Source organism: Gekko japonicus, unplaced genomic scaffold, assembly GCF_001447785.1.
Source record: "Gekko japonicus isolate JY-2015 unplaced genomic scaffold, Gekko_japonicus_V1.1 scaffold369, whole genome shotgun sequence".
Lineage (NCBI taxonomy): Eukaryota > Metazoa > Chordata > Lepidosauria > Squamata > Gekkonidae > Gekko > Gekko japonicus.
Genome location: NW_015160846.1, coordinates 300,500 through 324,062, shown reverse-complemented (window position 1 = coordinate 324,062; position 23,563 = coordinate 300,500). Strand labels below are relative to the sequence as shown.

The 23,563-nt window shown below is 50.0% G+C and overlaps 1 protein-coding gene across 1 annotated transcript in view; it reads right to left on the bottom strand.

Moving 5' to 3' along the window:
* The window catches only part of TLN2 (talin 2), a 156,066-nt gene that overhangs the window by 69,148 nt on the left and 63,355 nt on the right, over positions 1–23,563 (bottom strand). The window contains exons 13-22 of the mRNA XM_015420227.1: positions 22,519–22,699; positions 17,186–17,299; positions 16,114–16,222; positions 14,260–14,468; positions 12,314–12,412; positions 11,338–11,505; positions 9,829–10,123; positions 7,743–7,909; positions 6,119–6,247; positions 4,569–4,682 (exon numbers count right to left, since the gene is read on the bottom strand). Of these exons, the coding sequence (XP_015275713.1) occupies positions 4,569–4,682; positions 6,119–6,247; positions 7,743–7,909; positions 9,829–10,123; positions 11,338–11,505; positions 12,314–12,412; positions 14,260–14,468; positions 16,114–16,222; positions 17,186–17,299; positions 22,519–22,699 (1,585 nt within the window). The remainder of the gene's footprint in view (positions 1–4,568; positions 4,683–6,118; positions 6,248–7,742; positions 7,910–9,828; positions 10,124–11,337; positions 11,506–12,313; positions 12,413–14,259; positions 14,469–16,113; positions 16,223–17,185; positions 17,300–22,518; positions 22,700–23,563) is intronic.

Below are 23,563 nucleotides of genomic sequence, written 5' to 3'. Positions count from 1 at the left end.
TTTAAAATCAATTAAATGAAGAAGATAAAAAAGTATAGGATTACAATATGGAACTGCCAGCTACCCTTAAAACCTGCTGCTTGTGGACTTCACACACACTAAATAATCCACTTCCAATCCACTGTCAATGCACTTTCCAACTGGATTCTACTTGTGTGAACTGGCAAAATCCAATTGGAAAGTGCACTGAAAGCAGATCGAAAGTGGATTATTTAGTGTGTGTGATCGCAGCCATGGAGTCATATTTGGAAGGGACCTCCAGGGTCATGGGGTCCAACCCCCCCTGCGCAAAGCAGGAAATTCACAAATACCTCACCCCCCACAAACACACCCAGTGACCGCTGCTCCATGCTCAGAAGATAACATCAAACCTCCAGGATCTCCGGCCAAACTGCCCTGGAGAAAAATGGCTTCCTGACCCCAACGTGGCAACCAGCAGGGGTCATTTCCTGCAGGAGCGCACAGGAGCGGAGCTCCGGCAGTAAAGAGCCCAGGGGGCAGGCACATGCAACAAGCCCCACCCCCAGCTCCCAGCAGCCCTCAGTCAGAGCAAGAAGCAGCCAGGTAAGTTGCAGAGCTCCCCCCGGTCCAAAACAGTCCAGTGGCAGCTTTAAGACCAAGTTTTATTCAGGTACAAGCTCTCCCTCCTCTGCGAGGACAGATCTGCATGTCTCCCCCCCCCCCAATAGCTAGCAATCCAAAACAGTCAAGTGGAGCCTGAGCGGTGGGTGTTGCCTTCTGACACATTTCCAGTGATATCAGGGGGTGTGGCATATAAGTTATGCTAATGAGCTCCTGCGCCTCTTTTTCTACGAAATGATCCCTGGCGACCAGCATTTCCCCAGGCGTGTCAGAAAGGGCCACGAGAACTCAGCACTGAGGCAACCCTTCCTGCCCGCCCTCTCGTGATCTCCCTCAAAGACTAACAACATTTGTGGCAGGGGAGGAGCTTTTGTGGACTCTGAAGAAGGGTGCAGCATCTCACGAAAGCCCCTACCCTGCCACAAATTTTGTTGGTCTTTAAGGTGCTGCTGGACTCCGTCTCTTTCCTCTTTCCAAGAGCGTGTGTACAGAAGCCAGTGGCAGCCACAGACGGACACGCTTCCTTCCCCCGACCCAGGAACACGCTTCACCAGTGTAACGCCAGGGAGTCTATGCACGCAAGCTGGATGGGGGCAAGCATGAAGTGCATTCCTCATCCACGCAGTCGTATCTCTGTAGATAACCAATCTCGTCCTCTCGTTTGCTCCATCGCGGGGGGGGGGAAGCCCTCGGAGGGCCATCTGAGCTCATTCCGCAGATTTGTTTGGATCTGCATCGCTCTCTGAGCACCGAGGGGCCCACAGAGAACGCACGGCCTGCCTCGCCTCGCCAGCGCATTAAGCCCTGAGATTATAAATATGGATCCGGCGGGCTTCGGAGTCTCCCCCCACGAGCTGCAACTCTACCATGAGCCATTCGTCTGGAATGAAGGCCGGCTTCTCGCGGAGGAAGAACAGTTCCCTTTTGCACAACAAAAGAATATTACCTCATTATTTCCGCCCTGTGTCTTGGAAGAAGCAGCTCGACTCAACATGCCTAGTGAAGAATCCCACTTCCAACAGGCCTTGGGGACAACGCGGCCTTTTCCCAAGCCCCGTCTTGCTAAAGCAGAGAACCAAGGCCCATCTATGTGGCCCCCTCCAGTCTGTCTCTGACAGACGCCCCTCAGGAGCTCCCATTTACACCCAGAGATACATAGCCTCTGAACATGGAGGCTCCATTTAGCTACCTTAGTCATGGATTGACCTGTCCTTCCATGAATCTTCCTAATCCTTTTTTTTTAAAGCACTCTAAGTTAATGGTTTCAGCAGATCCTGTGGCAGGGAGTTCCACACATCACATACAGGTCTGAATAGTACTTTCAGTTTAAAATACCCTGGGCTTATGAAGATTAGAGACAGAAGAAGAAGAAGGAGAAGGAGAAGAAGAAGAGGAGGAGGAGGAGGAGGAGATTGGATTTATACCCGTCTTTTCACTTGGAATCTCAGAGCGGCTTAAAATTTCCTTCCCTCCCCCCCCCCACAACAGACACCCTTTGACTAGGTTGGTGGGGCCAAGAGATAACTGCTCTTGAGAAAACAGCTCTGAGAGAACATGTGACTGGCCCAAGGTCACCCAGCTGGCTGCAAGTGGAGGAGTGGGGAATCAAACCCAGTTCTCCCAGATTAGACTTCGCGCTCCTAACCACTATACCTTAGAGGCTGCAGTTCTGTTCTGTGGCACTGAGTAAGCAGGATGCAATTTGGGGCGTGGTTTTGGGGCCGGCAGACCCACCCTCCCCCTCCTGGGCCCATGGAAGCCAGGCTATCCCTTAGACCAACAGTCCACCCCAAGTGACTCCTCCTCCACTTCCTTCCGTAGAAGTGGATGGATGCCACCCAACCCTGCTGGAAAAAGGAGAGCCCTGCGAACGGAGACAGTGTGGTAGGGAGGCCTGAACAGATGCAGTCTGGCCTGCTAACCAGTGACGAGGATCCCACAGCTGCGCAGGGTACAAGCCTACCTTTCACGCACGCGCACAGAGTTCCCAGGACCATGTCAAAAATCCACAGGAAGCTGTCAAATTGGAATGCCTGCACATTGTCAGTCTTGGTCCCAACAGGTCCTGGGATTGGATCCCTCACAAACTAATTGACCCTTCTTAAAGGTTTACATACACAGTTCGAATCCCTTTGCCAGGTCGTGGTCTGTTGGGAGCAGTCCACACCCATTCTGGCTGGACTGCTGACTCTTTTGACTGGATCTTGCTTTTCATTTGTGTTCTGCTCCTTTCTAACCCGGACTGCACAGCCCGTCCTTATTCATTTTGTAATTATATGTCTTCTCTTCCTCTTCTTCTCTTGGACTTATGTGCCCAGATACATGGCATGCATCTAGCAAAAGCAGTCTTGGCTCACAAGAGCTTCTACCAAAATAAATGTGCTAAGGCTTTCGGGTGTCACAAGATTCTTGGAGATTTTGATGGACTGAAAAGCAATCCCTCTGAAAGGGGCAATTTTGCTAGAGAAGGACAACTGCCCACTCAAGACCGTCGTGGTGAACCATCCCATAATCTAGTGTCATGGAGTGGTTCAGAGTGTTGGACCAGGATCCAATGTTCCCTCTAATTTTCCCCCTACTGAGCAGAGCAGTTCACATCCCGAGCAGAATACAATGGTTGCAATCTAATAATAACAATAATTATTATCTTATGGTATTGTGCGTAGAACAGCCAGGAGATCCTAAGATTGTCTGGCAGCGCAAAGTTCTAGCTCTTTTTTTTAGCGCTATGCACCACTAGATTAGTTTTTAAGGCAAGAGTCTTTTTCAGAGGTGCTATTGCCTTTGCCTGACCCTGGTATTCCTTGGAAGCAAGTCACCCTTCCGAATACTAGCCAAGATCGACCCTGCTTAGCTTCCGAGGTCTGATGGGACTGGGCAAGCCGGGGCTACCCAGGTCAGGGCTGCTGTAGTCTTAAAAGGGGCAATGGGCAACGGGCAGTGCAAGACCCTATGCGGCTCCAGATTGCTGCTGAGTAGGGCTTCCGGTGTTAATGGGGTGGGTGGCCACTCACACGAACAGCTTAGAGGGAACACTGTAAGGACCTGGCAGACCCAGGTTCGAATCCCCACTTGTGCCACGGAAGCTCGCTGGGCAGCCTTGGGCCAGTCACACTCTCTCGGCCTACCCTACCTCACAGGGTTGTTGTGAGGATAAAATGGAGGACAGGAGGAAGGATGTAATCCACTTAGAGTCCTGACTGGGAAGAAAGTCAGGGTATAAATGAATTAAATAAATAGTTTCAGGAGATAGAAGAAGAAGTAGAAGAGGAGGAGGAGGAGGAGATTGGATTTATACCCTGCCCTTCACTACCCAAAAGAGTCTCCTTTCCCTTCCTCTCCCCACAACAGACACCCTGTGAGGTAGGTGGGGCTGAGAGAGCTCTTCCAAGAACTGCTCCTAAGAGAACAGCTCTGAGATGGCAGGAGTGAGCCACAGAGATGGAAGTAACACAAAAACATTTCTGGAAGGGGAGTGAAAAGAAGAAGAGATTGGATTTATACCCCGCCTTTCACTACCCAAAGGAGTCTCGGAGTGGCTTACAAACTCCTTTCCCTTCCCCTCCCCACAACAGACACCCTGTGAGGTAGGTGGGGCTGAGAGAGCTCTTCCAAGAACTGCTCCTAAGAGAACAGCTCTGAGAGAACTTGTGACTGACCCAAGGTAACTCCAGCATCTGCACGTGGAGGAGTGGGGAATCAAACCCGGTTCTTCCAGATTAGAATCCGCGCTCCTAACCACTACACCAAACTGGCTCTCGAAAACTTCTACCCAGGAAATCTTGTTGGTCTCTAAGGTGCTGCTGGACTTGAATCTTGCCATCTCACAATCTGTGGTCTTAGGGCCAGGGAAAATGCTGTCTGCACATGTTCAGAGTCTTCACAGAATAATGGATGACAAACCCTGTTCAGCCCCGAAGAACAGCCACCTTCTCAGCCCAGGAGGCAGCTCACACCTTGAGGATTCTTGGCGCGCTTCTACCTACCTTGCAGCTCTGGACCAGCTGCTGGTGAGATGCTGTGTTCTTGTTTGAAATAGCTGCATTTTGGGAGGCCGCAATAGTCTGAGTTGCAGCCGCCGCCGCTTGCTTTGCAGCAACCTGGAAGAGAGCACAGACGAAGCCCCTCAGTGCCTGGGAGTGGGGGCAGGGTGAAGAGGGGGGAGGGCTTGGCCTGACACCCACGGCACTTGAACGTCTTCAGCAGGGATTCTGATCCAAGTTATGCCACTTGCCCAACCAAGGGGAGAAATTGGTGGAACCTTTTTGAAGGAGGTACCTGCTAAAAAATCAACTGCATGTTCATGCACCCCTGACACAATAAGGCAATACACCTGAGAACATGAAGTGCAACAGTTCCCCTGAAGAACGATTTTAAGAACATAAGAGAAGCCATGCTGGATCAGGCCAATGGCCCATCCAGTCCAACACTCTGGGTCACACAGTGGCCGAAACCCAGGGGCCATCAGGTGGTCCACCAGTGGGGCCAGAACTCCACAAGCCCTCCCACTGTTGCCCCCCCCCAAGCACCAAGAATACAGAGCATCACTGCCCCAGACATAAGAACATAAGAGAAGAAGCCACGTTGGACCAGGCCAATGGCCCATCCAGTCCAACACTCTGGGTCACAGTGGCCAAAAAACCCAGGGGCCATCAGGTGGTCCACCAGTGGGGCCAGAACTCCACAAGCCCTCCCACTGTTGCCCCCCCCCAAGCACCAAGAATACAGAGCATCACTGCCCCAGACATAAGAGCATAAGAGAAGCCATGTTGGATCAGGCCAATGGCCCATCCAGTCCAACACTCTGGGTCACACAGTGGCCAAAACCCAGGTGCCCTCAGGAGGTCCACCAGTGGGGCTAGAACTCCAGAAGCCCTCCCACTGTTGGTCCCCCAAGCACCAAGAAGACAGAGCATCACTGCCCCAGACATAATGTTCCCCATCACTAGAAGTCAATCACATCACATGCAGGCTTTTGAATTCTTCGAAAACGCTTTGTCAAACTGGATCCTCAAAACAAAATAGATGAATACAGGGGGCTGAGGCAGAGAGAGAGATGCTTCAGGTCATGGTGGAAAGCCCCCAAGTCTCTAGGTCTCTGTTGCAGCCTGACTACCACCCCTTTTGTACCGAATGGTCAGCCTAATGCAGGGTCTGCAACGTTCTGTGATATTTCAGCTCGTCCTAATCAGAGCAGCTTACAATCTCCATTTTCCTCCACCCACAACAGACACCCTGTGAGGTAGGTGGGGCTGAAGGAGCTCTTTTGAGGACTGCTCTTTCGAGAATGGCTCTGAGAGAACTTGTGACTGACCCAAGGTCACACCAGCAGCTGCATGTGGAGGAACGGGGGAATCAAACCCGGTTCTCCCAGATTAGAGTCCGCGCTACTAAACACTACACCAAACTGGGTATCAAAAGGAAGCCCTTCTTCACCCAAAGAGTCATGAGCACGTGGAATTCAGTGCCGCAGGAAGCGGTGGCGGCTACAAGCACAGAGAGAGATGAAGATATGAGCCCAGGGCTGGCTTCTCACCTCTAATCTGTTGACAATTTTCTTCTTAATGGCGTTCTGGGCGGCTGCGTTGGTAGCCACCCGCAGGCCTTCTGCCGCTTCCCGGAGCCTCTGCTGCTGGTCTTCGTTTTCGGGGTGGGCTGCAGCCCCCTGGCGGGATCAAGCAGAAAAGAAAAGCCAGCCGGAGTTGGAGAAGCCAAGAGGTGCTTCGCTTCACTTGGGTTAGGCCCCCAAGAGTAACTCGGCCGAGCCTCCAAAAACGGCCATCTCAAATATTTATCAAGGAGGGATAACATTTTGGGGGTTTGGCTGACAGGGTCGCTAATCGAGAAGAGAAGCCACAGGGGGGCAAAGCAAGACACCTCAACCTCTGCTTACAAACCAAGGTAAGGTGCCAGGCCTCAGCTGCGGGACGTGATCCTGCACTGAGGCCAGCAGGAACCGTGCAAAAGCAGAGCAGAAATCAATTCAACAAGGTGAGCACTGAGGAGTTCCCTGCTGGGGGGGGGGGGGACGACCATCTTTCGGGTATGCTGTAGGGCTCTCTTTCGGTTCTGCTCCTGCAGAGTGCAGGGGGTTGGACTAGATGACCTGCAAGGTCCCTTCCAACGCTAACATTCCACGATTCGATGATAAATCAATGCATGATAAATCAACCACTAGAGGGAGCACAACATTTGCGGAACAGAAAAAATAATCCCAAAGCAAGAGGAACACACAGGTGAGGAAACAAGAGAATGCAGAAAAACCCTGTGGGAAACAGCAAAACCCACTTGTAAACGACTGCTAAAGTGCATTGAAAGTGGATCATTCAGTATGCATGGAAGTGTGTTGTGGCAACACAGAGAGAGTTGGGCCAGAAAGAGAGGTTCCAATTGGAAATTTAAAGGGGCCTTATGAATGAGACGAGGAAGCGCCGAAAGAAAGAAAAAGAAGCGGTACCGTTTGCATTTCCCAAGTCAAACTGGACTCTGAACACCCTTGCTGTGGAATTCGCCACTCTTTCTAGCCATCTTGCACATATTTAAAGCCCTATGCGGTCTGGCGCCGTCATACCTGCAGGACCATCTCTCCCAATATGTTCTCCGGTGAGCATTGTGCTCTTCTGAACAGTATCTTCTGGTGGTCCCGGACCCCAAAGACACCCACGTAGCCTCGACCAGGGCCAGGGCTTTTTCAGCTCTGCCCACGCCTGATGGAACTCTCTGACAAGTGAGATCAGGGCCCTGCAGGACTTATTACTGTTCTGCAGGGCTCATAAAACAGAGTTGTTCTGCCAGGTCTTTAGTTGAGGGGGTGGGTGTCCGTTCACATCGGCCTCCCCTGCTTCACCCCGTCGAGCCATGTTATTGGTGTGGTCCCATGCCCAATGCTTCAATCCATCTAGGCAAATGCACAAGTTCCCTAGGAGCTTCTGTTAACTTGTTATTTGCCATCTTGTGTGTTTTACGTTACCGGGATTTTAAACTGGAGTATCTGGAATTATTTTAATTGTTTCTGTGCTGTTGAAAGATGCCCTGGGCCTGCTTGCAAGGAAAGGCAGGATGGAAATGTAATAAAATAAATAAAATGTCCTTTCCCAAAGGGAAGCCGGCTGACGCGACCCACGCGGAAGATCCCTGTGTTCCACGAGGCCACGAGGTACCTTTGCCGCTTCAACCATCCGGGCCGTCGAATCGGCCAGCAGCTTCGCGGCAGCCAGGAGCTTCTTGGAATTCTCCATGTCGATTTCCGCCTCGGCGTCTGACCTCATGGCGTTTACGAGATCCGACGTGGCCTGTGCGAGAACCCTGGCCTGCCGCACCATTTCACCTACAACGGTAGCGAGTTAAAAGCCTGCTTTTTATCTCTCCTTTATCCCTTCCAGACCTACCGCCGCCCTCACTAACTGGCTCGCCTGACCCCGCTAAGCATTCTGACGGTGCGCTCTGGAATCATGGTGGCTCAGAGGGGGAGCATGCCGGGGCTTTCATATTTCCATTTGGGTCAACAGAAGGATACATACTTGGCAGAGGTTCCAGGTTCAACCCCCTGCATCTCTGGCCGAAGGAATTGCCCCTGGAGCCCTTGATAAACACTCCGCCCTGCATGGAATCAACTATACCAGGCTCAAAGCAGAGCAGCTTCAATATTTAATATAATATTTACCTTACTTGTTTCAAGAGACTGCCTGGCTCGTCCACACCTTGAGCACCCAAACATTAGAAAATGCTGCTGTATTTATCTGTAACATTCGCATACCATCTTCCAGTGCCAATTCTGAAGCAAACCCGTTCTTTATATTTAGGCGGTGCTAAGTTCGCTTTTCATGCAACAAATCCCTCTTAAAAGTACTCACTGGCCTCCCTGTTTTATAGAGCCATTTTTCGCAATGTGTATTTTCCTCAGACTGGAGGGGGGGGAGAGAACACCTGCTTCCAAGAACAATACTATGATCTAAATCAGGGGTCCCCAACGTTGCGGAGCCTGCGGGCGCCTTTGGAATTCTGGCACAGGGTTGTGGTTGCAATCACAAAATGCTTGCCCCGGGAGGAGGAGCCGACCACAAAATGGCTGCTCCAAGAGGCAGAGCCACAGAGATGTGCACAGAGGAAGCCCAAACATGGGGAAGAAGGGGAGTAATTTTAAAATATGCACTGGGAAAGAGGAGAGGGGGCATGAAACCCACACTGTGGTGGCAGCTGCCACTGAAATAACATCATTTGGATCTGCACAGCCAGACAGGTCTCCAATCGCCAATCAGAAGTCCTGCTGGGCAGAAGCCCACCTGGCGGGTGCCAAGGAAGTTGTCGGTGGGCGGCACGGTTTAAATTTAAATACCACTTAGCATTTACAATGTTTGTTATATATATATGTATATGTATATGTATATGTCTGTCTGTCTGTCTCTGGAGATAAAAAATTAGACCAAGGCCAATGGTGCAAAATCAGGAAAAAGTATATATGTATATGTGTATATATATATGTGTGTGTGTGTGTGTGTGTTAAATACGTAAACCAGGTAATAATTAAGCAATAAAATAATAAAGTGAAATAATTAACTAATAAAATAATTAATAAAAATAATATTTACTTATTTATTTATTTCATATCCCGCCCTCCCCTGGCCCAGAAGGCCCACTCAGCCAGAGGCACGTGTAACTCCTCATATCTATGTATTGATTTGATTTGTATAACGCCCTCCCCGTAAATGGGCTCAGGGCAATTTACATCAATTAGTATAGCGAAATTAAAACAATCTTAAAAATGACAGTTTACACAGAATAAAACCATAAAACACCACGTGAAAACGGAGAGATTAGATGTCTAATCAGATCCAGGCCACTATTATTTATTTATTTATATTTTTACCCTGCCCTCCCAGCAAAGCCGGCTCAGGGCAGCTTACAACAATATAGCATGGTGAATGGCCAAAATAATTAAATAATGTGTAAAAATTATATATGTGTATTAAAAATCACATAAGGAATTTTTACTGAGTAATAAAATACAATTTTACCAGATTTTGCACCTTGGGCTTATTTTTTTACTCTTATTTATCTCCTGTGGCTGGTGTGGCTTTTATTTTCTTCATATACATATACATACACACACACACAACACATATATACAAGTCCCTACAACAGCAAAGGAGGCCAATGGAAACACACAAGGAGAGGCAGGCAACACCTTCCCCTCCCCTCCCCTCCCCTACCCTCCTTCGGAGGCACCCTGCCGTTCCAGCGGCTTACCAGCATCCCCCATGGAGCTGAAGATGCTCTCGGTGACGCACATGATGGTGTCGGTGGCCTGGTCGTAGCGGCCGATGGGCTCCCCCCGGCTGGCAAACTGCCGGACGTGCTGCAGGAGGTCATTCAGGGCCTGGGTGACCACGCTGGCGGCCGCGCTGACCTGCTTGAGCAGCTCCGTGTCGTCTGTGGCGGCCTGGCAGGCGCGCACGCAGTTCTCCACGGAACGGTCCACCAGCTTGCCGGCTTCGATCAGCTGCTCCTGGCAGACCGGGGAGCTGATGGTGGGGCTGACCACCTGCACGGAAACACCGAAGGTCACGCAAATAACATGCGACAATTCGTGGCCCTCTTCCACCTGACTGCACCATCAGGCATGTGGAGAGACCTGCCCATGTAGTTTGCACCAATAGAAACGAACACAGGAAGCTGCCTTGTACTGAATCAGACCCTTGGTCCATCAAGGTCAGTATTGCCTACTGATCAGGCAGCCGCTCTCCAGGGTCTCAGCTAGAGGCCTTTCACATCACCACTGCCTGATCCATTTTAACTGGGGATGCTGGGAACTGAACCTGGGACCTTCTGCATGCCAAGCAGAGGCTCTGCCACTGAGCCACAGATCCTCCCAAGTCTTCTAAACTCATGAAACTGCCTTCTATCTACTGAATCAGTTCATGAGAGAGCGGCTTACAAACTCCTTTTCCCTTCCCTTCCCCACAACAGACACCCTGTGAGGTGAGTGGGGCTGAGAGAACTCTGACACAAACTGCAGAGCTTGTGACTGACCCAAGGTCACATCAGCAGGTGCAAGTGGAGGAGTGAGGAATCAAACCCGGTTCTCCCAGATTAGAGTCCGGACTGGGACCCACTGCACCAAACTTAACCACTACACCACTGAGCCACAGATCCTCCCAAGTTTTCTAAACTCATGAAACTGCCTTCTATCTACTGAATCAGTTCATGAGTCCATTACTGTCTACTCACTGGCAGCCACTCTCCAGGGTCTCAGGTGGAGGTCGTTCACATCACCTACGGCCTGATCCTTTCAAAAGGAGATGCTGGGGACTGAACCCGGGACCTTCCAGGGTCTCAGGCAGAGAAATGACTGACTGTGGGACCTCCTGCATGCCAAGCCGAGGCTGTGCCGCCGAGCCAAGGCCCCTCCCCAAATGATGCTGACCTCCGTCTGCAGCCGTTTGTATTGATCTGCCTCCTCCTCAAAATGTAGCGCCCAGAACTGGATACCAGGAAGGCATCACTGCTGTAGGTTTCCACCATCTAGGAGGGCATCATTTTGCACGGCACACAAACTCTTAGAGAGACTCCTGATGGCACAGGGCAGCCCACTGCTATTTTAAGCGACACAACAACTAGCACCTTTAAATCCAGACGCTCCCAGAAGTGGGCTTTTTTTTTGCCCATTCATCCAAGTATGGCATCTGGTACTGAGAACTGCATCCACTGGCAGCTACTGGAGAGCCAACCCCACCACGCCGGCATGAGCGGCCGTACCTTCGCGCAAGCCACAAGCTGGGAGGTGGAGAGTGCACACTGGGTGGCGGCGGCGATCACTCTGTTCTGCAGAACCATGTCCTCGGCCACCTGAGCAACGTTCTTGGCCTTGAGCACCAACATGGCTGCGGCGTTGGCCACGGCTTTGGCCAGACTCATCAGCACATCCTGGGAAGAGAGAGAGAGAGAGAGAGGAGGAGAAGAATTGGATTTCTACCCCGCCCTTCACTACCCGAAGGAGTCTTGGAGCAGTTTACAATCTCCTTTCCCTTCCCCTCCCCACAACAGACACCCTGTGAGGTCGGTGGGGCTGAGAGAGCTCTTTTGAGGACTGCTCCCGAGAGAACAGCTCTAAGAGGACTTGTCACTGGCCCAAGGTCACACCAGCAGCTGCATGGGGAGGAAGAGTGGGGAATCAAACCCAGTTCTCCCAGATTAGAGTCCACTCAGTGGCAGAGGAGATGGGATTTATACCCCGCCCTTTGCTTGGGGTCTCGGAGCGGCTTACAATCTCCTTTCCTTCCCCTCCCCAGAACAGACACCCTGTGAGGGAGGTGGGGCTGAGAGAGCTCACTCGAGAACTGACCTTGAGAGAACAGCTCTGAGAGAACTTGTGACTGGCCCAAGGTCACACCAGCAGCTGCATGTGGGGGAGTGGGGAATCAAACATGATTCTCCCAAATTAGAGTCCGCGCTCCTAACCACCACACCAAACTGGCCCTCCAGCTTCTCAGGTTTGCCGAACGGAGAGGCAACGTTTGTTCTGGATCCAAGCGCAGCCCCCCGGCAAAGCTACACAAATCAAACCTTCAAAGCAAATCCAGCCCAGCTGTTCCGGAACCAACACAACAAGAAGGCATTTGGCAAAGCAAGAGAGGGAAAGTGGGGATCTCCAAACGAGTCATCGTAAGCCAGGACTGTGCGCGCTTCCCATCTGATCAGGACGGAGCGCGTCCGATAGCCGGCTGCCCCTTACCTGGAATCGTTCATCGGTTTCGTTCTCTCCAATCTGCCGGAGGAGTTCCCCGCTGGCCTGTCCGATGCTCCCGGCTGCCGTCAAGACCGTTTGGCGAGGCTAGGAGGAGCAAAGAGCAATGGGGAGTTTGGTTAGGGTACTCGGCCGTTTGCCTGAAAGCCCTCCCTCCTCTCTGTGAAAACATCCACAGACTACTTGACGGCACGCACAGAAGAAAATAAATGATGGATCCAGACTGAGCTGATCCTCTGGGATCCTGAATCACAGCAAGAAACCTCAAGCAACCGACGTCAGGGCAAAAAATGCTGCCAACGCGGCCTCAATAGAGGGAAGGGCAACTTGCAAATGCGAAGTGCCGGCATAATCATAAATCCTGGCATTTTATAGGACCGGGAGTGTGTTCAAAGTGCTACACAAATGTGATCTTCCTGTAATCTTCACAACATCCCTGTGGGGATTATTCACCCCCCACTCAGCAGATAAAGGTCTGGGGTAAGCATGGCTTTAAAAAAATTAAAATAACCACCTGTAATGATTTCATGTTTTGGTGTGTGTGTTTCTTTAAATGCTCGGTTTGACTGCAATAATATGAGAAGGGTGATAGAGGGAGACAAGTGTATTTTGACTGGCTGATGACTGAGAGTGTGGAAGGAGATGTCCTGAGAGGAATCTGTGTGTGTGTGTGTCCATAGGGATTCTGTGTGTGAAGTTTGAAGACAGTCTGTGTGACTATAAGGGTTCTGTGAGAGAGTCTGTATGGCAAAGAAACAAGTTGTGTCTAAACTGTGTGGTTAGACAAATGTTTTATCTTGTGTGCCTGAGACAAAGAGTTTTGCCTGTGTGGCTATGAGAGAGAAAGAGATTAGACTGTCAGAGTGGAGTTTGGGGAGTCTGGGAGACTGTTTGTGGCACCAAGCTTTGCCAGTTATATTTACGAGTTCCTTTCATCAGCAACATTTCAAAATAACCAGAAACCTATTTTGTTCTTTATTAAATAGATCAGTTTTTGTTTAAACTATCCCAGGAATCAGAATAGTCCTTCTTCAGAGCCACATAGTCCTCTGAAGTGCCCAGACCCTAGGTCATACTACCAGCAGAGAGAGAGAGAGATTTGGAATGTTTAATTCCTGGTGGCAGCAGAAAACTATCAAGTTTATATACACAGAGGGTGGTTTAAAGGTAAAACCAACTCCCCAATAAGCAAGAACGTCACACACCCCTCCTCCAAAAAAGAGGGAACCCAGGGAGGCATGCCCAAGGCATCCTTGTGAGCAGGCCCCTAGCTACGGTGGGGGTTTTGGGGGCTCTACCCCCTTTCCTAAAGGCACAGCCCCACAAGAATTTCTCCTGTAAATGCTTTTTTTGAATAAATTTAAAATATTTTTTAAAAGGCGTGTGCTCCTTTAAACAGTGTGGGGTGCTGTAGTTGACTAATTCCCGCACTGAGCAAGGGGGTTGGAGTAGGTGACCTCTAGGATCCCTTCTAACTCTGTGTCAAGAAACTGGCCTCCTTTAAGAGAGCTTTTCTGCCCAAGTGTTAGCTTTCTAGATATCATCACCCCCACCTGCTGGCTTGTTCTCAGGACTGTTGCTTTGGCTGGCAGAAGTGATGAACTAGCAGCAGCTGAGAACTGTCATCTAGAGTGGTGGACAGCTTGCCATCTAGAGATCTGTCCTGGTCACAGCTTTCTATTGGCTTTTCTTTCTGCACTGAGAGCTTCAGCCCCCACCAGAAACAAAAACTGCCCCACAAGCCACAAAATCCTGGCTACGGGCCTGCTTGGGAGTTCACAGCAGAATCATGGCTTGGTCCCCACGCCACCTGCAACGTTACGCTCTGCAACTTGCTTGTGATTTTCAGCTCGCGCAGCTCCCTCATGCCAAGACCGGGAACTTTGAAGCTCTTCCCACCCCCGGTTCCTGAACGGGTCCCCTTTGGGCCTTACCTCTCCTGAAGTGGGCTCCACGGCTTTCAGCAGGTCCGAGACAGCCCCTGCCAGGGTGCGGGCAGCTTTCAGCAGGTCCTCTCCGCTGCCGACTTCGTCGTCCATCAGGGCGGCCAGCAGCTTCACCCCTTTGGACATCTCCGTGAGGTTGGAGGAGATGGTGGTGATGGCACAGCCCACGGCCGTGTAGTCGGTGTCCGCGGGGTCGCCTGCCAACCGAGAAAGGAACACTAGTGAACACAACACTTCCAGAACACGTGCCCGATGGCACGGAGCTGCTTGCCCGAGGAGGCTACGACATCTCTTTTGCAATGGATTTTCAGGGCAGGTGACCTGAGTCCTGCATTCAAGGCATAAGAACATAAGAGAACATATGAGACGCCAATGTTGGATCAGGCCAAAGGCCCATCCAGTCCAACACTCTGTGTCACACAGTGTCCAGAAATGCCAGGGGCCATCAGGAGGTCCATCAGTGGGGCCAGGACACTAGGAACCCTCCCACTGACCCCCCCCCCCCAAGCACCAAGATGACAGAGCATCACTTGCCCCAGAGTCCCTATCTATACCTTGTGGCTAATAGCCACTGATGGACCTCTGCTCCATATGCTTATCTAATTCCCTTTTGAAGCCGTCCATGCTTGTAGCTGCCACTATTTCCTGTGGCAGTGAATTCCAAGTGTTAATCCCTCTTTGGGTGAAGAAGTACTTCCTTTTATCCGTTCTAACCCGACCGCTCAGCAATTTCATGGAGTGCCCACGGGTTCTTGTATTGTGAGAAAGGGAGAAAAGTACCTCTTTCTCTACCTGCTCTTTCCCATGCATAATCTTATAAACCTCAATCATGTCACCCCTCAGTCGTCGTTTCTCCAAGCTAAAGAGCCCTAAGCGCTTTAACCTTTCCTCATAGGGAAAGTGTTCCAACCCTTTTATCATTCGAGTTGCCCTTTTCTGCCCTTTTCCCAAAGCTATAATATCCTTTTTAAGGCGTGGTGACCAGAACTGCACACAGTATTCCAAATGAGGTCGCACCATTGATTTATATAGGGGCAATGAGGTGTATTGTTGTACAAGTGGTGCCGCTTAGATCTTATCTACTGGGTTTCATGACTTGTGCCTCTTGCTTTAAACGGCCTTCAGCCCATCTAGGGAGAAGTCAGGCTCACGAAATATTTCCCGTAAGAAAACGGGAAAGAGAACTTCTGCTGCCAGCCAGTGCTCCCTCTAAGCTGTGGAGTTTTTGTGAGCAAAAATTCTACTTTGTGAACTACCGGCATTAAGGTTGTGAGCGAGCGATTCGCCTACTGCAATAAATTAGTTTGCTCTCTGGAGCCGTCCCTTCCTGAGCCAAGACAAAAACGTGTGAGCTGGAGGCTAAAAAACTGTGAGCTAGCTCACACTAACTCAGCTTAGAGGGAACACTGCTGCCAAGCTGAGCAAAGCTGTTCTCTTGCAAGAGGTGCAAAGACGTGAGCCATGCGGAATGAGTTCATATGTTGCCGCCTGGGAATTAGGACCACTGGGAGAGGCCTTGAATTCTGCGAGGTTAAAAAGGCGGCCGATAAATGTTTGAAAAAAAGGGCAATCGATAAATAGGAGAACTGTTTGCCCCACCAGGGTTCAGGAAGCCCTCTTTGGCACACGTGGCTCGCCTCACTGGGTTTAAAGATGCCAAGGACGGAGCTCTGGGGGTGCCAGCTCCTGGGCAGCAGCACAAGACAGCACAGGAGGTGGTGACAATAATGGGGTGAGGCGGCAGCGACTGCGGCCCCCACAATCCACCGCCTGAGGCCACGGCTTCCACGTGCCTCACTGCAGCCGACAGCAAGGCAGCAGGACCAGTGGGCAGCCATTTACCTGCCGTCAGGTTCACGACCGAAGCGGTCCCGGCCGTGATGGCGTCGACCTGAGAGTGGATTTCGTGCTTCGACTCGTCCACTTTGTTCTGGACCCAGACCCTGGACGCCTGCGAAAGAGGGAGGAGCTTGTTTCCTTTCTTTAAGACATTTCCCCGCCACCTTTTTTCCTTATGGAGCTCGAGGCGTATCGCGACAGAGATAAAACGCATAAAATAAAATACGGTGGACGTGCAAGTTGATCAGGTCATTTTGGGAGCAAACAGTGTCAGAAATCGCTTGTATAACAAATGTCGCAATTCCACTGAACCCTGAGTTGGTCCTTTTGAATTTATGCGAAACCTTTAAAGTCTCCTTTAAACTTGAGAAAGACCCGATTGTGATGGTGGTCACGGCAGCAATAATAATAATAATAATAATAGCGATTAAGTGGAAAGACAAAAACCCTCCAACGATCCATCTTTGGGATACAAAATTGTGGGATTATTTTATTATGGAAAAAATTCCAGATGACATTCAACATTCAGAGTTACAGGTCAATGAGTCACATGTGATTAATGAGTGGGCTCCATTTCTGAAATGGAAATTCAAACATGAAAAAAGTCCTCTTGGTTCCGATGCCTTAGCTAATTTTAGCTTTGTAATGACAACTGAACGATTATCATAATACTGAATGTTAATTATTTGATTTGTGTTACTTTATAGATGCAGGTCTGTTGAAAGTCGATGGATATCGTACCCTTATTGTTTCTCAATAAAATTATTTTTAAAAAATATATGTGAAAAACATTCAGCCACAAATAGAGTTTGGGGACCCTCGCCACCCACATTTATATCCTGGGTATTTCACTCAAGTTTTCAAAACGAGAGTGTGCAAAATTAGGGAACAGGCATTGATTTGCGTACTGCCGAAACTGTCTATTCTGATGGACTCCTCCAAAAAATGGAGAAATTTCCAAGAGGCAGCCAAATACAAGGAAAGGGAGCGAAGCTGCCATGACACAGAACCCAAACGCACAGCTCTGTAATGCAGATATTTCTCTCACCTCCCTCCCCCCTTCCCGGGGTCTTACCATGTCGTTTCCCAGAGGCGGGAGGTGGTCTACTTCCGTGAGGTCCGCTTGCGCCTGCTGAGCGGCGTGCATGCTGGTATTAATCGTCCCCATCAGTGCCTGCTGTGCGGAGGTCTGTTGAGCCAGAGAGAAGGGGGGGGAGACTTCAGAAGCGGTCGGAGGGCAGCTCTTGAGCTCCCAGATGCACCCGCAAGTCAGGCCGCCTCGTCTTGCTTCACGGTAAGCGCCGCATGAACATAATGAGGCCAAAGTATCAGAAGCAATAGAGATCAGCGTCGTTGGCGTTGCAAAATTCCAGCGCGGCCACTTTATGCAGGAGAGGTAACAGCAGTTGTTATTCTCACAACTATTGTTTCCTCGCAGCCTGGGCATTTTTAATCATTTTCAGTATGGCTTAAGACCGTAAGGGCCTTTGCCCATTTGCAATAAGAAAAAGAAGAAGAGAACAGCAGAGATCCATCAGTGGCTATTAGCCACAAAGTATAGATAGGAACTCTCAGGCTGGGGCAAGGGATGCAATTCTTGGTGCTTTGGGGGGGGGGGCAACAGTAGGAGGGCTCCTAGTGTCTTGGCCCCACTGCTGGACCTCCTGGTGGCCCCTGGTATTTTTGGCCACTGCGTGACAGAGTATTGGTCTGGATGGGCCATTGGCCTGATCCAACATGGGCTTCTCTTGTGTTCTTATGTTCTTAAGAGATTGGAGTTATACCAACTGAGAGAGCTCTCTTGAGGACTGCTTTTGAGAGAACAGCTTGGGTGTGAGAGAAAGGCAGAGAGAGAGAGAGAGAGAGAGAGAGAGAGAGAGAGAGAGAGAGAGAGATCTTGTCCAGCACCTGACACTTCCTAGGGACTAAGCCTGAGTTCATTCACAACACTTTGCATTCTATACTTTCTCCCAGTAGAGCTCATCCCCCCTCCCGTTTAAGCCTCACCACAATAACCCTGTGAAGTAGGCAGACTGCAGGTTGTTCTTTACCCTTGCACGCTATACTTTCTCCCAATAGCTCATCCCGTCTCGCATTTAAGCCTCACCACAACCTGCCTGCGAGGTAGGCAGGATTGCAATTCATTCACTACGCTTGCATTCTAGACTTTCTCCCCTCCCATTTAAGAATGTAAGAAACTAAGAGAAGCCATGTTGGATCAGGTCAGACCAATGGCCCATCTATAGAAGAGAGAAGAGGAAGAAGAAATTGGATATATACCCCACCCTTCACTACCTAAAGGAGTCTCAGAGTGGCTTACCATCTCCTTTCCCTTCCCCTCCCCACAACAGACACCCTGTGAGGTCGGTGGGGCAGCAAGAGCTCTCTCGAGGACTATTCCTGAGAGAACAGCTCTGAGAGAACTTGTGACTGACCCAAAGTCACGCCAGCAGCTGCATGTGGAGGAGTGGGGAATCAAACCCGGTTCTCCCAGATTAGAGTCCGTGCTCCTAACCACTACACCAAACTGGCTCTCCTAGCCCAAGACTCTGTGTCACACAGTGGCCAAAACGCAGGTACCTCACCAGAATAACCCTGATAGGGAGAGAACTAGTGACCTGCGGCTGAGCAAGGATTTGAACTCAGGGCTCCTGATCTAAATTCAACAATCGTTGGACGAGTCTTTGCTGATTCCCTCTCTCACCCACCCTCCTATCCAGATGGCGTTCCACCCAGTTTACACATGAGTAATTGAAGGGCACTCTGGTGGTGTCTATGTGGGCATGGATGCGCCGCATAATTCCCAGCGGGCCATGAAGGCCTGGTCTGCGGGACTCAACAGGCAACGCCAGCCCAGGGTTTCTCAGCTCAGCACCGTGCCTAAGCACGCTTCCTGAATCACTAGAATCGGTTTCTCGTCTAAAATGGAACACAAGCTTCCATGGAGACGGCCCCTCTCCAAACAGACCAGCCCACAAGACCGGCTCACGACAACCGTCAGTGCCCAAAATAGCTGCAAGGCAGAAAAACCCAGAGGTGATACCATCAAAAACGTGATGCCAAGATTATGACAACTGCACAGAAGTCCCCGTGCATTTCAGCTCTTCTTTCATGAGAATATAAGTAGAGCTAAGCTGGATCAGACCAAGGGCCCCTCAGACCTAGCAGCCTGTTAAGAAGAAGAAGAGGAGGAGGAGGAGGAGGAGAAGAGGAAGAAGAAGAGGAGGAGGAGATTGGATTTATAACCCGCCCTTCACTCGGAGTCTCAGAGTGGCTTACGGTCTCCTTTCCCTTCCCCTCCCCACAACAGACACCCTGTGAGGTAGCCAGGACTGAGGGAGCTCTCTCAAGGACTGCCCTTGAGAGAACAGCTCTGAGAGAACTTGTGACTGACTCAAGGTCACCCAGCTGTCTGCATGTGGAGGAGTGGGGGAATCAAACCTGGCTCTCCTGGATTAGAGTCCGAGCTCCTAATCTCCACACCAAATTGGCTCTCATTGGCCAACCTGCTGCTTCCAGCTCCCTCTCTCACACACACACACCCCGTGCTCCTGAACAACTGATACAAATAGGTAAAACTGCCTCTGGTCCTGGAGGGAGAAGATATCTGCCATGACTAGTAGCTGCTGATAGCCCCTGTCCTCCTTGAATGTGCCCACTTCCCTTTCAAAGCCTTCCAAGTTGGCAGCCGTGACCACATCCTGTGGCAGCGAGTTCCACAGTCTAACTATGCTCTGTGTGAAGCAGTCCTTCCTTTTGTCTGTCCTGAATCCCCCACCCTTCGGCTTCAGCAGATGACCGTGGGTTCTAGCCTTATGGGAGGAACATTTCTCCCTGCCCACCATTACCACGCCATGCCTAATTTCCTAAAACTCTACCCCATCTCCCCTTACTCACCTTTTATTCTAGGCTTAACAACCCTAAGCATTTTAACCAGTCCTCTACAGCAGCTGCCCTAGCCCCCGCCCCCAGTCATTTTGGCTTCTCTCTTCTGCACCTTTCCAAGCTCTACTGAACACCCCCCCCCCTCCAGTGTTGTAACCAGAACTGCACACGGTTTGGTCAGTACAGTTTTTCCCCCTGCCCTTTCCTCCAAGGAACTCTGGTCACAGCAGCCCTGTGAGGCAGGCCAGACACCTGAGGAGCTTCAGGGCTGGGCTCCCGAACCTGGCTCCCCCAACATTCTAGGAACAGCACACTGGCTCTCCGGAGGGAAACCTCCCTGAATCCAAAGCGGACCGATTTCTTCCTAAGCAGTTATACATCCTGCACGTTATATTTCATATTTATGGCTTCAGTGTTTATTAGCCAAAGGCCATCACATTCTCACCAACAAATCAAAGCTAAAGGAGATCAACCATCAAACAGATGGACCAAGAGTGTGAAAAGAAACTTTAAAACATTAGCCATTTTAGGTCCAAACTTATCGCACAGCAATTACCTACACTTAAAATTTACAAGACAAATCTATCCTAAAAATACTATAATTATTCAATCAACAACCCTTGATATATACATTAAAATACATCCAAACATTCAGTAAAATTTTATCCCTCTGTGTTATACTTAATATAGTATACATAAATTCAAATAACCATACATTATTGGATTGTATCAATACTTAGCCGTATCTAACCAAGTTTTCCTCCTACTGACGACCGTCCTGCCATATTTAGCCACTTTAAAAGTAATTTCCCTATTCCTATCAGCAAACATTATTAAAAGGTAATCCCTTCTGTCTTTCCCAGGCAGGCTAGCAATTATGGGTTTAGTATATATTTCCCTAATATGTTCATATATTTTACAATTAAAAAAACCCCATAAACTAACGACTCAATGCTCCCCATATAGGCATAAACATTTTTGATAGGGTATCTTCTTATATTTGCCTTCCAGTACAGCAGAAGGTAAGGCATCATACCGCAATAGAATAAAAACTCTCCTATAATCAGGATTCTCTAAGCTGCTTATATAAGACATCGGTGAAACCTTATTCATGATACAGATCTCCATTAAATAGTTTTTAACTCTATTCAAATCATGTTGCCTTTCCACGTCTAAGACTCTTTGTTTAACCAAGACCTTGGCCTGTGCCATATTCATGGACAATAGGTATTGTTGAGGAAAAACCACAAACCTAGTTTCATCCTGCATGTTCTACAACAGATTCAGGGCAGACTGAAAATGAAGCACTTCTGTGCTTCAAGAACAACTCACGGCTTTGGGGCCACTCCCAATTGGCTTTACAATGGGAACGGACCAGTTCAGGACAGGGAAACCCACTAAGACGAAAAGGGAACTTCCACAGACAGAAGCAGAAATCCTCTAAATAACAGCACTGGAGAGCACCAATAAGAGGCGACAAACTTGTAGTCCTTCCAAGCAGGGGTCATTTCGTAGAAAAAGAGGTGCAGGAGCTCATTAGTATAACTTATTTGCATATGCCACACCCCCTGTCAGAAGGCAACACCCACCGCTCAGGCTCCACTGGACTGTTTTGGATTGCTAGCTATTGTGGGAGGGGACGTGCAGATCTGTCCTCACAGTGGAGGGAGAGCGTGTACCTGAATAAAACTTGGTCTTAAAGGTGCCACTGGACTGTTTTGGATTGCTAACTATTGGGGGGGGGGGATGCGCAGATCTGCCCTCACAGGGGAGGGAGAGCTTGTACCTGAAGGCGGGCTGGGGGGGGGGGCTCTGCCACTTAACTGGCTGCTTCTTGCTCCTTGTGGCTCAACTGAGGGCTTCTGGGAGCAGGGGGCGGGGATTGTTGCTTGTGCCCCCCCCCCGGGCTCTTTACGGCCGGAGCTCTGTTCCTGTGCACTCCCACAGGAAATGACCCCTGCTTCCAAGGGCCATAGAATGAAACAGGCTGCTAGACTAGATTACCCCATTGGATCCAGCGTGGCTGCCCTTAGGTTCTCGGGTTTCATTTCCAACTAATGCAATCTCTACGCATCCCAGAGGAACACAGGGCGCCTACACACGCTTTCAAGAAGGCTAGCTTGGGTCGCGATCTTTTTTGGATAAAGGAAGACCTCTCCCAGAGGCAGGAGGCTGAGCGTCAGGTTCACGGGCAATCGCTTCCCAAATCCTGACTGCATTTCAAAGGCTTCCCCTTAGGACAGCTAAACTGATGGAACGTCACCAGAGTCTTTAATGTACCCGCCAACTGGCAACCGGGAAGAAACTGCTGGCAGGAAGAGACAGCAAACGGATCGGCACTTATCCCCCCCACCCCCCCCCTGTTCTGTGTTTAACTTCGTAGCCCTCAGCAAGCTTGTGAGATTCCCTACTGCAAAAGGGTTACGGTGGTGGTGGTGGGGGGAACAAACCGTAGTGTTTTTTCAAAATGCACTGAAGAGTTAAACCGCCCGGGGCCAAAGAAGAACAGGAATGGGTGCTTACCAGGGGGGGCATGTGGCCCCGATGCATTTGCCCGACGGTGACCTGTTGCTGGGGTGAAGGCATACTGCCCATGTTGAAGGTCTCCGGCCCGGTGGAGCCCGACCGCATGACCGCCGGTAGCGCCACAGAGCCATGCTCCACCTTCCCTGTCCGGTTGAACTGCTGCTGCAAGATAGTCGACCTGCAAAGGAACAAGCGGAATCCGCTCACAAATATGCAATGCACCAATATCTGGGAGACCCGGGTTCAAATTCCCACTCTCGTCATGGACGCTCGCTGGGTGAACTTGGGCCCGTCACACTCACTCAGCCTAAACTACCCCACAGGGTTGTTGTGAAGATAAAAAGGAGAAGAGGATAATGACGTGGGCCCCCCCTGGGGAGAAAGGCAGGGTAGAATCAAATCACCATCACCATCATCACCATCATCATCATCATCATCATCATCATCATCATCATCATCAAAGGATTTATCGTATTAGCTATAGGCCATAACAAAATAAATCAAATCAAATACATAATAGGAGTGCGTCCCTACCACCTATTTTTTTGGAGGGTAGATTTAATAAAAACCTCTTCTCTCAGCGTTTTTGCCCTTGTGGCGCGCTTGAAGTAGAGACTTTACAACATGTTCTACTACAGTGTTCTTGGTAGTAGGAGCCCCACACAAAACTTCTCCTTGATATCCAGGGTAAGATTTATCTAACTAGCCCGGATTGGATTCAACATTTTATTCTCTCAGATGTGGACTTAAGAGGTTTCGCAGGCTGCTGCTAGATTTTGGGCAGCCAGTTTTGCAATACATAGAGAGAAGACGATCCTTACCCCATGGTTCCTATATTCATAAGAACATAAGAACATAAGAGACGCCAATGTTGGATCAGGCCAAAGGCCCATCCAGTCCAACACTCTGGGTCACACAGTGGCCAGAAATACCAGGGGCCATCAGGAGGTCCACCAGTGGGGCCAGGACATTAGATGCCCTCCCACTGTTGACCCCCCCCCCCAAAGCCCCAACAACACAGACCACCCCTTCCCCAAGACCA